Source organism: Acipenser ruthenus, chromosome 47 (genome assembly GCF_902713425.1).
Source record: "Acipenser ruthenus chromosome 47, fAciRut3.2 maternal haplotype, whole genome shotgun sequence".
In the NCBI taxonomy this organism is placed as follows: Eukaryota; Metazoa; Chordata; class Actinopteri; order Acipenseriformes; family Acipenseridae; genus Acipenser; species Acipenser ruthenus.
The window spans coordinates 3,730,928-3,745,592 of record NC_081235.1 but is presented as its reverse complement, the minus strand read 5'-3'; the positions used below and the strand labels follow the sequence as shown (position 1 = coordinate 3,745,592).

The following is a 14,665-nucleotide window of genomic DNA, read 5'->3' as shown; positions in this document are numbered from 1 at the left end:
GGCATGATATAACCCGAACTGTTGGAAAACATGGAACAAGAATTGCGTAGCAGTTTGCTAAGCATGCGGACTGGCACAGCAACACTTGTGTTATTTTCTGAAACGTAGCTGACACAGGAGATAGCAGGCTGCTAGTTCCAAAATGCACGTACTGCTGACAATTGATGAGGGCCAGAGTCACAGACTCTGGGTCTACAGCTTACTTGCCCAGCATTGACAAGCAGGCAATAAATAACAGAGGTATGGGCTGGAAGGTGCCCAAGCTCTAAGGAAATATTTAGAATGCAAAGCAAAGTGGACCAGGAGGATCTCAAGCACATTAGGAGATAATAAATAACAGAACTGTGAAGCTGCAAGGGGGCCCAGGACTCTAGTAGTCAGAATAGGCCGTAAGATAAGGGTCCAGTTTGAACTGGCTGGATTGCTTGCACACAACACTAGATTGTATACACATGACTCTACTCACACTGCACACGGATCCTGAAACGGGCATAAACCAGCCGGGTGTAGTCTCCGGTGATTGGCCCACGGCCAGGACTGGGGAGGGGAAACCCAGTCTGGGCTTTGCTATAAAAATGCAATGTGCCTTTTGTTCATTGAATCTGTTTGTGCTCTGCCTGGAAACTTGATTATCTACATATATTAAAATAAGCCTAACATTTATTGAAGAAAAGGACTTTGTGCATTTTCTTAAATCTACTTACTCAATTTTTTGGTTACATCAGTAACCCTAACCCTTTTCTGATACAATTGTGTACTTACATACTGTATATCGTGCAAAAAGATTGAGTTAAGTACATTGTAACCATGCATAATGGTTTGCCATGTTTTTTTTTATTTTTTAAATATGCTTTAGCGTGCCTCTCTGTGCTTTACAATGCTTACTTATGCTTTGCCATGCTTTCACTGTGCTTTATTACACTTTGCTGCGCTTTTACTGCGGTGGACAGACACCCAATGATTATATTCAGGTGTTAGATCAAACGAGATTGAAGGTCACGGCAACTAGGTTTTAAAGCTCTATTGAATAGTTGCGGTTTGAAATCTTGATGGAAAGCTCTTTCCCTGATTACTGCTCAATGATATCTTAAGAGCTTGTTTATAGGAGATACTACTCCAGGTTAAAGTTGCACAAATCTATAGTAAAGTTACAGAAGAAGGAGCGGAGTCAGCAGCAGGCTTGTCCAGGGTAAGTGGTTTCTTTATCTTTGAAGTGAAAACTCCATACTGAGGACCCTCCCGAGTGAGATCTCTATTGATCTGCTCATTCTGCAGGTTTAAACTGGAGTGAATTGCCAGTTTAGCACAGTCAACATAATCCACCTCAGTACAGATTTTTTGTTTGAAAAAAATAATGATGATCCAATCGAGCAGAAAATGTAAAGCAGCTTTTGTCCTGATCTGATTAACAGTGTGCATATTCAATGAGAATACAAGTCATTTCACTTAACTGTCTAAATACTAGAAATAAACAAATTAACCTGACTGATGTCTTTATTAATTATGCAGATTAATTACTGACATTCTGCAGTATATACAAATTGCATCTCCCTTTTGTAAGTTGGTTTCAGTCACGATAGTTAAGACAGGTAGACAGCAGATTGGAGGGATTAAGTCATTCTAGAGAATAGACTTTCTACTCCAAACCTCTAACCTGAGTTTTCCCTCCAGGATCACTCAAACATTCTGGCTGCCCATCGCAGCCCTACAACTCATTGACAGTGTCATGGCGGGTGTTTCTGACTTTTTTTTGAAGTTAGCTGATATAACTCAAACCTGCCAATCATATTAAAATTGCCATAAAAGATTATAAAAATGTTTTTTGTGCTGTCAGAAAAAGAGATCTTGTATAGCCTTCAGAGCCTTGTACACAAAGGGTTAACTACATTTCTTACTGTGCCTCCCATCTTCCTCTCTCTCTCTCTCTCTCTCTCTCTCTCTCTCTCTCTCTCTCTCTCTCTCTCTCTCTCTCTCTCGATTCCCTGCATGCAAGCCTCTTTGAGTTCACAACATCAATTTTCAGGTACAGTAACACTAGCATTGTGAAACATTGAGAAACATTGCTTGTGAATTGTAAGTGTTGAAGGCTAGTCTTTCTCGTTTCCCTCTGTCAGGTCTCACACTGTGCCTAGACAGTACACTGCACAACCTTTAGAAAGGTTGCCTGGAACATTTGTCAGTGAAATGATTCTTTATTAAAAGATGTATTCTCGCGAATGAAGTGGATAGTTCGGACAATTGTTTTCCTCAAGGGAACCTTTCCTTTTTATGATGCTTTGTGTGAAGCTGCTCTTCATTTCTAGTTGCCTGCAATAAACATACTGTCTGCAGGCTAGATCAGCCAATATGCCTTTATAGTAGTAAGCAACAGCGCCATCTAGTGCACAGCAGTGTATTGCCAAAAAAAAAAAAGGAAACTTGTTCTACAGAGGCAGGTCACTAGAGGGCTGATCTAGCCTATATACATATATTTATGGCAGGCAACTAAAAACCAAAAAATGACTTTAATCTACTTTAGTTCCCTTCTCATGAATTAAATGTGAAGCCCGGATGTGAATTTGTAATGTTTTCACTGTGACTGTGTGTGGATCTGATTCCTATACTCGAGAGACCTCCATCAGCATCTAATGCCAGATTGGGTTAGATTATCATTCTGAGCACAGAGCTTCATCTATTAACGGAAATCAAAAGAGCCTAAACCTGGGGATGGAAAACTGTACGAGACTCTGAAGCGTGACGCGCGCCCTCCTCCGTTCACACTCCTTGAAACAACAGCAAGTGTCTGCCTGTCTCCTCGTGGCTCTGTCCACTTCCCTAGCTGTGCCTCAGCAGCACAGTGTCCACCCCACACACTGGGAGGCTGACTGGCCTCTGTGTCCACAATTAACCATGACAGCAATGGCAGGCGAGGCGATAGTTCAAAGAAAATGGCCAAGATGCCAGCTATGAGGTGAAGATTGCATCTGCTGTTTAGCAGGCTCTGTGGCAGGTAATTACACCCTGGGCTCTGGCTCTTTAAGGCTTCAGGTTTTGCCTGGGGAAGGAGCTATTGCAGCAGTATAGACCCGCACACACTAACAAACAAATCCTAATACAGGAGGCAAGCTCTCCCACTTCCAAATAATCACAGTGACACATACTGCAAAAGCATTTCAACATACTGCACATGTAGTTTGAATTATATATAGAATGATATAGACACACATGTTGTACTTGTGATAACGTTATTATTCTGATGTGGTGATGCATTTTATATATCATGTTTTATGCAGTTGTGATACAAATAATCACGTGATGACATCAATATGATGTCATAATCAACATCCTGCATCCTAAAAAAAAGAGTCTCATTTGCTTTTGAATTGAATCTGTATATATTTTTTTGCTAAAGTAATGTTTAACATAGAGCATGAAGATAGCCTGACAAAAAAGCTGCACCACTTGTGGATTTGTATCCATCCTCACTTGTGTAATAGAAGCTCACACACACTCAACCATGCAATATCTACTAGCTATACAAATCCATGATCTCCAAAAAGGTGGGGCTTGTCAAATACTCATGAAGAAATATAAACACACAATCCATGTGTAAAAGGTAAACCCTGTTCATTAAGTGCTTAACACTATCATTTCATAGCAGGGATCTCACTGATATAACCCATATTTAGATTAGTTTGGTAACTTCACTTAAAACTGTATATGGAAGTCTTGCACAGAACGAAAGACATATTCCTAACAACCGCACCATAAAGGATAAGGACAAGATAGAGTTCAGAGGAAATTCAAGAGACACAAAATGGTCCTCAGGGACAGCAGCACGTTGAAGCTGAACCAGCCTCGTTAGTTTAAAGACACAGGCAGGGGGGACGAGTTGGGGGTGTCTGTGCGCCCGCAGTAAGGACATTCTAGGAACCCACTGGATAGTATACAGAGGGCAGGGCTGGTGCTGCAAAGACTGCTGTGAGGCACCCAAGAAGGGTAGACATGAGCCCCTCTAAATCCCTCACACCCTTCCCAAAACTGAGACATACCAACTGAGAAACAGGACTAGCCTGCTGTTCAAGGAGTGCTGATCAGGTTTTAAAATCCATTGTTTTAACTCAATAGCACTACAGTCGTCACATGATCACTCCCCCTCCCCCTCCCCTTGTATCTTAGAGCAAGGCCCCCCATACTATTTTTGATAGTGAGAGTGTTCATTTGCACAGGTAGAAATGCTACCCCAAGCACCTGACAGCTGCGTTGGTGTAAATTCATTGATCCCCGGTGTGGGTAACATTGCTTTGTTTGGGTCCCCCTGTAAGGCCCCCAGGGGTCCTCGGTCCCCAGTTCGGGGCCCCTGTTTATGGTTCATTGCTTGCTTTTATGGTCCTCATTGAAAACATGGCGGCCGTTATGCGGTGATCGCGTGCGTCCATCTGTACACTAGCTGCATGGCAAACACGAGAACTGCCTTGGCTTTGCACAACCCTTTGATCATACACGTCTACACTCCTGTTAAGGACTGCTTTTGGCTATAATCAATTCTCAATAATATGCACATATTTAAACGGTTCCGGGACTGTGTGATTGTGATTATGAGGACCCTGCGTTATGCTTTTATCTGAAGTCTCCAAAAAAACTGTACAAAAAAGACTGAACATACCTTATTAATATTAATCTTAACTAATAATGTCATACACCGATGGTTACCATCTGATAGTACTAGTACTATAGGCAGACTGGCAATAATTACCCCGTTTGTAAGATTAATGAGTTTTGATCTAATCCACGCCCATTTTTACTAGATTCAATCCAGTATTAAAAACGGACGAAACTGTTGTATATACGTTACTGCTGTAGCAGGGATTTTGAGCAGCCAGTGGCAATTGAATGTTAAAAAGGCTTGCGAAGCAGTTTTTTTGTTTTGTTTTGTTTTAATTCGAACGCGTTTTGGATATTAAAGCTCTGAAGAGACAATTTCTGCATCCTTCGAGGATTTAAGCGGAGAGTTTCTGATGCCGTTTAATTTACAGAGCGCGCCCCCCGTCCCTCCCCCTCTCCACGAGCTCAACACGAGAGTTTTTTTTTATTTCTACCGGCAAATTAACTCTGGAGACTGAAGGCAAGCTAATGCTGTTTAAAAAACACCCTGCTCCTGCCATAAACCGACAGAGAATGACAATGCAGTTGCCCCGGCTTTTCTTTTGAATTATCAGAAATGAAAAAAGAACATTTTTAACCTTTCGCCCACGGGTCTCTTGTGCCGCCCAACTCCCTGTCTTTCAGGTTTTTCCGCTTCTCTTTATCTGGCACGCTTCCAGCGTGCCTGGGTCGCTGTCTCATCTGACCTCATTAGTGTAATTATGTGCCGTTTGAAGCCGAGCAAGGTTTGAAGCGATCAACCGAGGGAGAGAAAGTGCCAAAAAAGCACTGTTCAAAAAACGCTAGAGTAGGCTACTCGTGTTTCAAGATTACTGATTAGAGAGCTCTCGATGCGCCAGCTTCTAGTTCACACTGCTGAGAATTAAATGCCCAACGTTGCTTTCATTTAAATAAATTTGTCATTGGAGGAAGACAAGTCTAAAAGTGTTATTAAAATAGTATTTTTTTTTTTTTTTGTAAAGCATACGAATATGCGTGCAGTACACGAGGGGGTAAGTGTTTTCAAATACACCGTGTCTTCTGAAAGTACTATAGATGTGTATGTGGTGTTTTTTTAAATGCTTGTTTGAACACATTCTAGTATTCAAGGTTTCTCCCTCACAATCATATTCTGGGGTTTACTAGTATTTCTCACAGCCTTAAAGCCCTGTATAAGGTAATATACTGAGTTCATTTTAAAAGGAGGGCAATGTGTTGTAGGTGCTAGCAGAAACGTGTGTCTACTTTATCTAGGGGTCTATCTGATCAAGTTATACTCTGCTGTTATAAACGGTAATCCCGAATACATATATCGGAATTAAGACTAAAACACGTGTGACTGATCATCCGGGGATTCCTGGTTGACCACCCAGCGATCCGCATTAGGAGGGGCAGACCCGCGCCGGTCATCAACTGTTTATTGAAACTTTGCAACGGTTTAAATAATGTTTGGTGCCACTGTGCTATTAAAATTTTTATTCAGAAACTGCATTAAACTGAATCGCTGCACGTACTTCATGTCTGGTCCTTTTATCGACACTTATCTGCTTTCTCGTGGACAGTGTGAAGGTGGACCGAGAAAACTGCAACGCTGAGGCTGAAAGCAATCCGCTCTACCCGGAGACGAGCCACGATGAGCGCCGCTGGGAACTAATCCTTCCAAGCACATTTTCCTTTCACTGTTTTTTCAGATCTCAACATCTCTGCCTCTGGGTAGGCGCTGTGAGACAGCTGTTTCGTCTCAGCAGGGGGTTGACCTTGCTCAGTACAATAATGATTCTGTTAATGATGATGAATCTCAGCAATGGAGTGTCAATGCCTTCTCCGCCCAGCGGGGGCGCACAGCCAGGACAGCTCATAAATAGCTGCAAATGTATGAAACACCAAACTACCGCCCTCCTCACAAAAATAAAGTACAGATTATTGCAGTTATAAAAATCTGTTTGTACCTAATGTGATTGTAGCTAATGGACGATTATGCCTGTGATGCATTTCCATTCGCTACACAGGTCCAAACATGAGCAGTTTCGAAAGAAACACATGTTAAAGCAAACATGTACTTTCATTTTAAAACATGATAGCCAGTATTATATTAAAAAAAGGTCTCTGTTTCCACACCTCGGCTCAGGAAAACTATCACTTCCTAGGTCATGTGACCTGAGCAGTGTCTTCTGGGTGCTGTAAATCAGCATGTCAGTCTATCAGGGAAGCAGCGGATTGGCTAATGACAAGCCATTGAAAGGGGCGGAGACGAAGGGTTAAAGGTGAAGTAGCTTGTCATTACATTTCTTTCTTTAGTTTGATGTCTTTCTGGGTGTTATCAGTCTGTGTTTTTACTAAGTGTTCTAGTTGCCATGGACACAAGCATGCATAGAAATAACAGGCCCATGGAAAATAACCAAGTTTACTAGTGCCATCTGGTGGCTACATACAGTCAATACATTTTAATCACACGGGTACCAGGGGTGGCCTTCTGGAGAGAAGCAGGGTCTTCTGGTTTTCGTTCCACCCGAGTTCTCAATTACTTAATTGAACCAATTATTTTCTTAATTGATCAACACCAAAAAAACACTCATTGACAATTTAAAGATACGTAGTAAACCTGCAGGCTTGTGGCTCTCCAGCTCTACAGAATACCTTCCAGGACTAGTCATTTACTTTATTATTTATTTAACAAAGAGATAACTTATTGAGACCATATTGAGGGTTTTCGATACAAAATAACATCTACTTCTACAAATATTGTTAAAATGTATCACACAGGAAAATGCATGCACCTTTTGAGTAACGTTCAACATTCAGTAGTCAACAGATTTGATCTAGAATAACCTGCATTGCAGATTCCAAATAGAAGGATAGAATGCAAGCACCAGAACCGACAAATCTTCAACCCAAGGGGGAGGGTGATAACATTGCCAGTGCTAATAACAGGTAAGAAAATGGGTTTAAAAGCTTTTTAGCACTTTAGTGGGGAGACTAAAACAGGCAGCTAGAGCCCACCTGAGCCTTCCACTCCTGCTCTGAGCTGCACACAGTATGGGGGCAGGTAGAATCCTATTAGGAAGTGAACTAGGAGAAGTATTTCTATCACACTACTGTGCTGTGGCATTAGTAAGTGCAGTTTTCTTTCAGTGTTTACTTCAAAGATGGAACAGCCATATGAAAAGCCAGTAGGAGGAAATAGGAGAAGGAGTCGACATGTATTTTAAAGACAAAACCATTTTTATTAAGAAAGCGATGCTTCAGTTATGTACAATAAGCACTGCCGGTGTTCAGCAAAAATGAGCTCATCCCACCACCTTGCATGAGGAATTGAGTGAGCATACCAAATAAATCCCACCGCTACCCATTAATAGTATATATCCTCGATCAGCTACAGTATTTGGTCTCTTACTCCATACGTAGTTCCACTCAACCCCCACTGACAAATACACACACACAGTAAACATAAGGCAATCGAGAACTTCTTATCTTAAAGACCAAGCAGCTTTAAATGTCATTTTAACGTCTATTTAATATTAGCCTGACTATTTTATGGTCCTGTTGCTCCAATATCTCTAACACAGCCCGACGTTGAGATGGTCTGGAGAATCCTAAATGCTGGGACTGAACAGCCTCCCTCATTCCATTCAAATCATGTGACAGGGTGATCTTTAAACTCTGCAGGAACCACCTACTCTGGAATGAGGGAGGCTGTTCAGCCTCGGCATTTAGGGTTCTCCAGGCAAGCTCACAACAGCTCAAACCCAGGACAGAAAAATATGAACTGCATATTGGAGCAGAACCCAGACCAGTTCGGAATGACTGCAAACACCATACAATAATAAGGACATCTGTTTTTTTTTAAGCAGTTAACATGACATTAAAGCTACTTCTGCTTAAATATACATTTCTCTTCTCAATCTCTTTTCCCTAAAATGTCTTTTTACTGAACATGGGATTGTAAACAAAGCATTTATTCAAAACAAATGCAGTGAACAAGGGGGAAAAAAAACACACTTTTAAATTAACATACCAGAGAGATGTTTTTATCGATCTGGACCCAAAGTGATTTTATGCCAAGAAGGTCCTGGATTAAAAACGGTTTATATGTTTTTTTCTTTTTAAAAAATTGTGCAAACTCTGCAGTGTTTCAGATTTTTTTTTGGTGAATTGCCAGAAAGTTTGAAATGACTTCCCTCCTGCTACATCAATTTGGCACACTGCAGTATCATGTTATTGTGGAACCAATAACTAACGTTTAGGGCCTGATTTGATCAACCTATACCTGACTTTTAGTGCATTTTGCAGCACCAGCGATTACCCTGCATTGCATCAAGCTAATTTTCATGAAATCCAGGAGGATTCCTGTGCTGTAAAATGCTCTAAAAGACCCAGCTGTGGCTTATCAGGGTGATCAAATCAACCCTTGTATAATAACAGTACCAAACATGTCCCAAACTTAGCGACTTTAAAATCAACAGAATCATAGCTTACTGCAAACTATAAAGAAAAACAGCATATGACAGCAAGCAACTGCAGAAAGCAATCGTCACTGCACTGCTTCGTAGAACAAAAACGATATCTCGATTAATCAAATGCATATCGCAGGTACATGACCCACAATCTACCAAAAATAAACCTCATGTACAAACTCAGAGACTGGTATGGAATTAGCCATTATAAGGGGTCCAGGTTCTCTGGTTTATTTTGACAATACTAATCAAAGTAGACGTTGCTTTTTTTAATGATGTTTACAATTGTTCTAACTAGTCCCGAGTCCTGTTGCTCAAATGCTGAATCTGCATAATTGTTATGTGTCTAAGAATTCAGCAACCCTGTAGAATCCTAGTTGCCAGGACCACTCAATGATTGGAATCATCATAAAATGTTAGGAGCAGGACAATGAAATTGCAAGCTACTCACTCTTTAAAGACAGCATGCTTTTACTCTTACTGAATGTGCTTTGAACATTTCCCCTTCCCTTCTGCTTTGTGTAATCATTTACATTATATTGAGTTTGAATCTTTTTTTCCTTTAGTATGTCTCTTATCAAATGTTCAGCTAACTTTAACGCTCACTATGGCCAGCTTTCTTTTCCACACTCCAAAATGTCATGTCCCTCAGCGGGTATTTATATATAAAAGCCTTACCATCCCAAACACCTGATCGTGCCAAAACGTAGAAAATGCTAAAAGAAACTTAATAAATTCAATCACAAACATTTCTTTGATAAAGGGATCCACATAACATTTTGGAATGAGGACATGTAGGCAGTCAGAACTCCAGCGCTAGCAGTAAACTAGCAGTGAAAGCTTGTTTAGAGACACATATTGAGAAAAAGATTTAAACAATACTGGAGCAACTGAGAACCACTAAGCTGTATTACAAACAAGCATTAACTGAAAAAGGCTGCTATGGCAAGAACAATATGACAACAATATTGAAGGGACCCCCTCACGCTGCATTTGAATTCAGGCACGAAAGGGTTAATACAATACACACTGCACACTAGCTGTAGAAGAGGCTAGTGTATTTATCCATCAGTTTGGTCCAAATGCAAACGTTAGTCTACATTCTAACAATATGCTGTTGCTGCCCTCTTGTGGTCTATAGTAAGTATTTTCAAATTCTTGTTAAAAATGAATGCAACTGGTTTGATATTCGTGCAATACTAAGTCACATCAAAAATATGAAATATTGAAAACAGTTAATTAGTGAAGGGCTCTTTTACTGTAAAATATAGGACTAATGTGCTGTCAACATGGCCCAGCTGAAATTCGTAAAAATACTTCAAAGTGTAATTTCGAGGGAGCATTGTCTGTGTATATTTAAGCCTTGTGTCACCAACACTTTTTTTTTAGGTTACACACATAGGCTTTAAGGTCGTAAATTCTTTTACACTTTGACATATAAATCTTTTCAAAGAAATCTCCATGCGTGTGGAATGGAATTTGTCTACAGGACATGCAATGGAGTTTTATCTGTTAACAGAAATGTGATCGATTTGCAGAGTCTTTTCACACCAGCTTTTTAAAAGACGGCTGATGGTGCTGAATGCATTCCAGTGGTTATTAATGGACTAGTAAAAAATATATATTTTATGTCATTCAACCTGAATGCCATAGGAATTTTGTTTTTGGTCACTTTCAAATTAATTGAATTGTTCCCCCATTTTACCATTAAATACAAATATTGGGAGATAAATACAGTTTTAAAAGATTGCACATTTCCAGTGCTCTTAGAAAAGGAACCCTTGAGTAGTACAAAAATATAAATCACTGGGACTAATGTTTCCAGTCTTCTCTCAGAGCTCAGGGTCACTCATCTGCAAAACGAAATTAAGATTAGGAAACACACCTTAATGCACACGTGAAACTGTAATTGAGATCTGGATTACAATTCATGTCACCATAGTCAATTTCATTTGAAAAGCCACATTTATAATAGGAAAACTATCATGCCCATTTGACACCGCCTTTGTCATCCTTTTTATAAATACTAGATGCACAATTTGTAAAACTACACAATTGCTGTACAAAGAAACTGAACTAAGAACTACTTTCATATCTTGGGTCCCGAAGTACAGACATGTATGTGGATTCGTCTCTGAATGTATTTTTTGTTGATTGTATCTGATTGTATGAATGTACAGCTATAGACAAAAGTTTTGCATCACCTAGACTTTTAGGACTGGGATAATAATAACATTTCTATAATTTAAATCTTAATTTAAAGCCCTGTGTGAATCACCTGTCCTCATCTCCTCAGGCTCCTGGCCTCATACACTGTGTCGTCGTCATCATCACTCTCCTCCAGGTGTTTCATCTCCACAGTGTCATCGTAGCTGGACAGCAGCCCATACTTCTTCTTAGGAGCCTTCTTCAACCTGACAGAACAAGCAGAGACAACTGAACAAACACCCCAACACTGCGGGAGAGAGACACCCCAACACTGCAGGAGAGAGACATCACAGAGACACCCCAACACTACAGGAGTGATGCATCACTGGCCAAACCTCAGAAACTGGAAATCGTGAATTCCACTGTAAACTAGCTTATCAACCCTTAGCCCTGTTTTTGTAAACTCAAGCATGCAGTATAACGACAACGCCTATCACTGAACTACTCAGCACTTCGATATGAATGGCATGCTGTCGTTCTACAGGGTGCAGTGTGATAAAATGAAGGCATCTTCTTTGTGGCCAAATTTTTGGCAACCAAGTCAAAGCAAAGATGCATGTTCTCTATTTAGCTGTACTATAAACTGGTACGCAAAGACATATGGACTGTTTGACTTGCTTGAGGAGTGAGGGTGTTTTACATGGGGGCTACAAATTGAGTCTCGCACCCTAAGACTAGGCAGGTCTGAAGTAAAACAAATAATAACTAAAGTTCTTGACTAATAACAGTTTTGTCCAGTCATTACCACTAAACCAAAGAATAAAAACACATATTCAAAACATAGCTTAAGACATGAAGTTAATAATAAGTTAGTAAGTTCAGGCCAAACAAGCGACTTGGGACATCATTATTTCCTTAGTCTACCACGGAAATAAGAAGGGCGACGAATCGCTCTTACCTCACGGCTCGGATTACGAAATACAAAACCCCGGTAGCGGTGATTCCTATCAACACGTAAAAGGCTCTTTTAATCATAGAGTCGTCCATACTTGGAAAAAAGCCGTCACTGCCCGTGGAATTCGTTACGCTGTTGCCGTGGACCTGCGACTCGTTACCGGTTTTATTCTCTTCGGGTTTCGTTACACCGCGGGTTTGGTTCTGGCTGCCCCCCATATTAACAACCGCGCATAAAACCACCCACAACAGAACCAAAGCAGCGGACATGTGCATGTTTAGGACGGAGATAGCGAGCCAGTCCTGCTGTATAGAGTAGAGGACTCGTTTTTTGATTTTTCCGTGGTGTACGTTTGTGAAACTTCCTCAATCCGCTTCTCTTTTACTGTTTATCTGCGTGCGTGCAACGAAAATAGCATCCGGCTGGACAACAAAAGCCCTGCTAATACTAGGTTCTGCTTTCAGAAGCTTCTACACATGATTGTAGAGAATTCATATTTCCAAATGTCTCCCATATCTACTGCAATACTAGAGAAATCCACTTTTCTTTCCAATAATAGTATATTATGATCGTTTACTTTGTATTTCCTCGATATTCTTTAGATCCAGATCGTAATTTTATCTCTGAGAAATGTACTGCATTAGTTTAAATGTTTGCAATATTTTCTATGCAAATATAGAGGTCTCAATGATCCTATCGAAAAGCAGAAATTATCTGTTGAAGCTCCTCCTCTCTGCCTGGGATGTACATTAACAAATCCGGAGCTCTTCGAATGTATCATCCGAGATTAAGAAAGGGTTTTTGAAATGCGGTCATTCTGCAGGGTCTACAAAGAGTGATTGGGATGATCGGCTGCAATGAATCCTCCAAACTCTAGGGGGCAGTACGAAGAAGAAAGAAAAAAAAAATAGAGTGGAACAACCCAAATACTGTTAATAGTCTAATAGTGTTTTTAAAGTGTAGATGGCTTTTACTGTGTGGGCAAATGATTATTTATAGAAAAGGCGAGTTTTAAAACACTACTTTGAGTGTTCATAATCGTTTTAACAAGTGGAAAGACGTCTTTAAACACGACCTAATCATGGGAAGATGGCAAAGAAACTCTACCTAGCTTTACAGATCACCTTTTACTGTGTATTAGAAACGTTTTTTATGAAGGAAGAGGGCAAAGGAACTCTCTCTTGCTACCCAGAACATTATTTTATTTTAGATTTTACTTGGAAGAGGGGATTAGAAAAGGGTACAAGCAGGGTCAGAGCAAATAAACTATTTTTCATGGTTAACTGACATGCTACCAAAATATTTATTGTATGTTTTGAAAATGTAGGACAGTAACTTTTAATATTTGGAATTGTAGAACTACAGTAGTAGAATGTTCTTAAAATCAACAAACCTTTTGACATCACTGAATAAGAGGGGTGAAAGGTTTGTGGATTCTAAGTTTCTAGTTCTACAACTAATTTTGTTGAATGTTTGACATTACTGGATGTAAGGAAAAGGGTTAATATATTTAGAATGTAATATTTATTTCTTTATATCTCTAAATTACATATTCTTGAATTATGCAAATTCACACTTTGTTTAATGAACTTCTAGTAACACTTATAATAGGTAATGCATTTATCTAATTTCTACAAGTATTGGCACAAAGTGCCTTTCTCCATCTTGTCAGAACGCTTTACGTTAGGTATTTGTGTGTCAATGGCAGAACGATGTCTGAGCTGCCTGTAGAAAACAGTACGAGAACCATGTTCTGGCTCAACTCCACCACTCAAACTTTACACAAGAAATCATGGAGTTCTTATCAAGATAAATAAATAAAAAAAAAACACATAGAAATGAAAGTGGCTTTTCCACCCGATAACTTCTCCCATTATTTTGGGTTGTTTTCTTGCGACATGTGAGAATGGACTTCAGTTATGCTGTCCGCTCATCTTTTTTACCAACACTGTTGAAGGATCGTACATAATCTCTTCCCCCCCCCCATCAAAGATGGCCACCAAAATTAAAAATGGCCACCGTTCCCTTTAAATTGTTATTTCTGCAGCTTGTACTTCACATAATATTTTTATGACACAATAGGGAGTTTCAGGAAGTCGGTTGTGTAAGTCATTATGCTCTTTGAATTTTGCTCGGATTTGATTGACAGCACCAAGATCTAAAATGAATTCTTTTTTTTGACTGTGGGTTCTGTAGGATGACGTGGTAAGTGCCAGGTTTGGAGCTGTTGCATGCAATGAATTAAAGCTGGACACTCCCATTTACAAATGATTAGACGCCAAAGGTTCAATCATTCTATGACAGAGCAACAGGTTTACAGGTATGCCTTGTGACTACTGGTGTCATGGCCTATGTGTCGTGTGTAGACAAAACATTGCACAGCCTTCATCTGTGAACTAATTGGAGCAGACGTCTGCTTTGCAATGAACACATCAATGACAAGGAAGAGGTTTCAGAAGCAAGTTCAGTTGGACTTGTCTCTTAA

At 40.0% G+C, this 14,665-nt stretch overlaps 1 protein-coding gene across 1 annotated transcript; it reads right to left on the bottom strand.

Moving 5' to 3' along the window:
- Window positions 1-7,824: 7,824 nt before the first annotated feature.
- LOC117966401 (protein FAM174C-like) lies at window positions 7,825-12,961 on the bottom strand. Its single transcript, XM_034912400.2, has 3 exons — window positions 12,184-12,961; window positions 11,356-11,491; window positions 7,825-10,930 (listed from the first exon to the last, which is right to left on the bottom strand). The coding sequence occupies exons 1-2, from the start codon at window positions 12,453-12,455 to the stop codon at window positions 11,362-11,364; spliced, it is 402 nt and encodes a 133-aa protein (XP_034768291.2). The 5' UTR covers window positions 12,456-12,961; the 3' UTR covers window positions 7,825-10,930; window positions 11,356-11,361.
- Window positions 12,962-14,665: the final 1,704 nt, after the last annotated feature.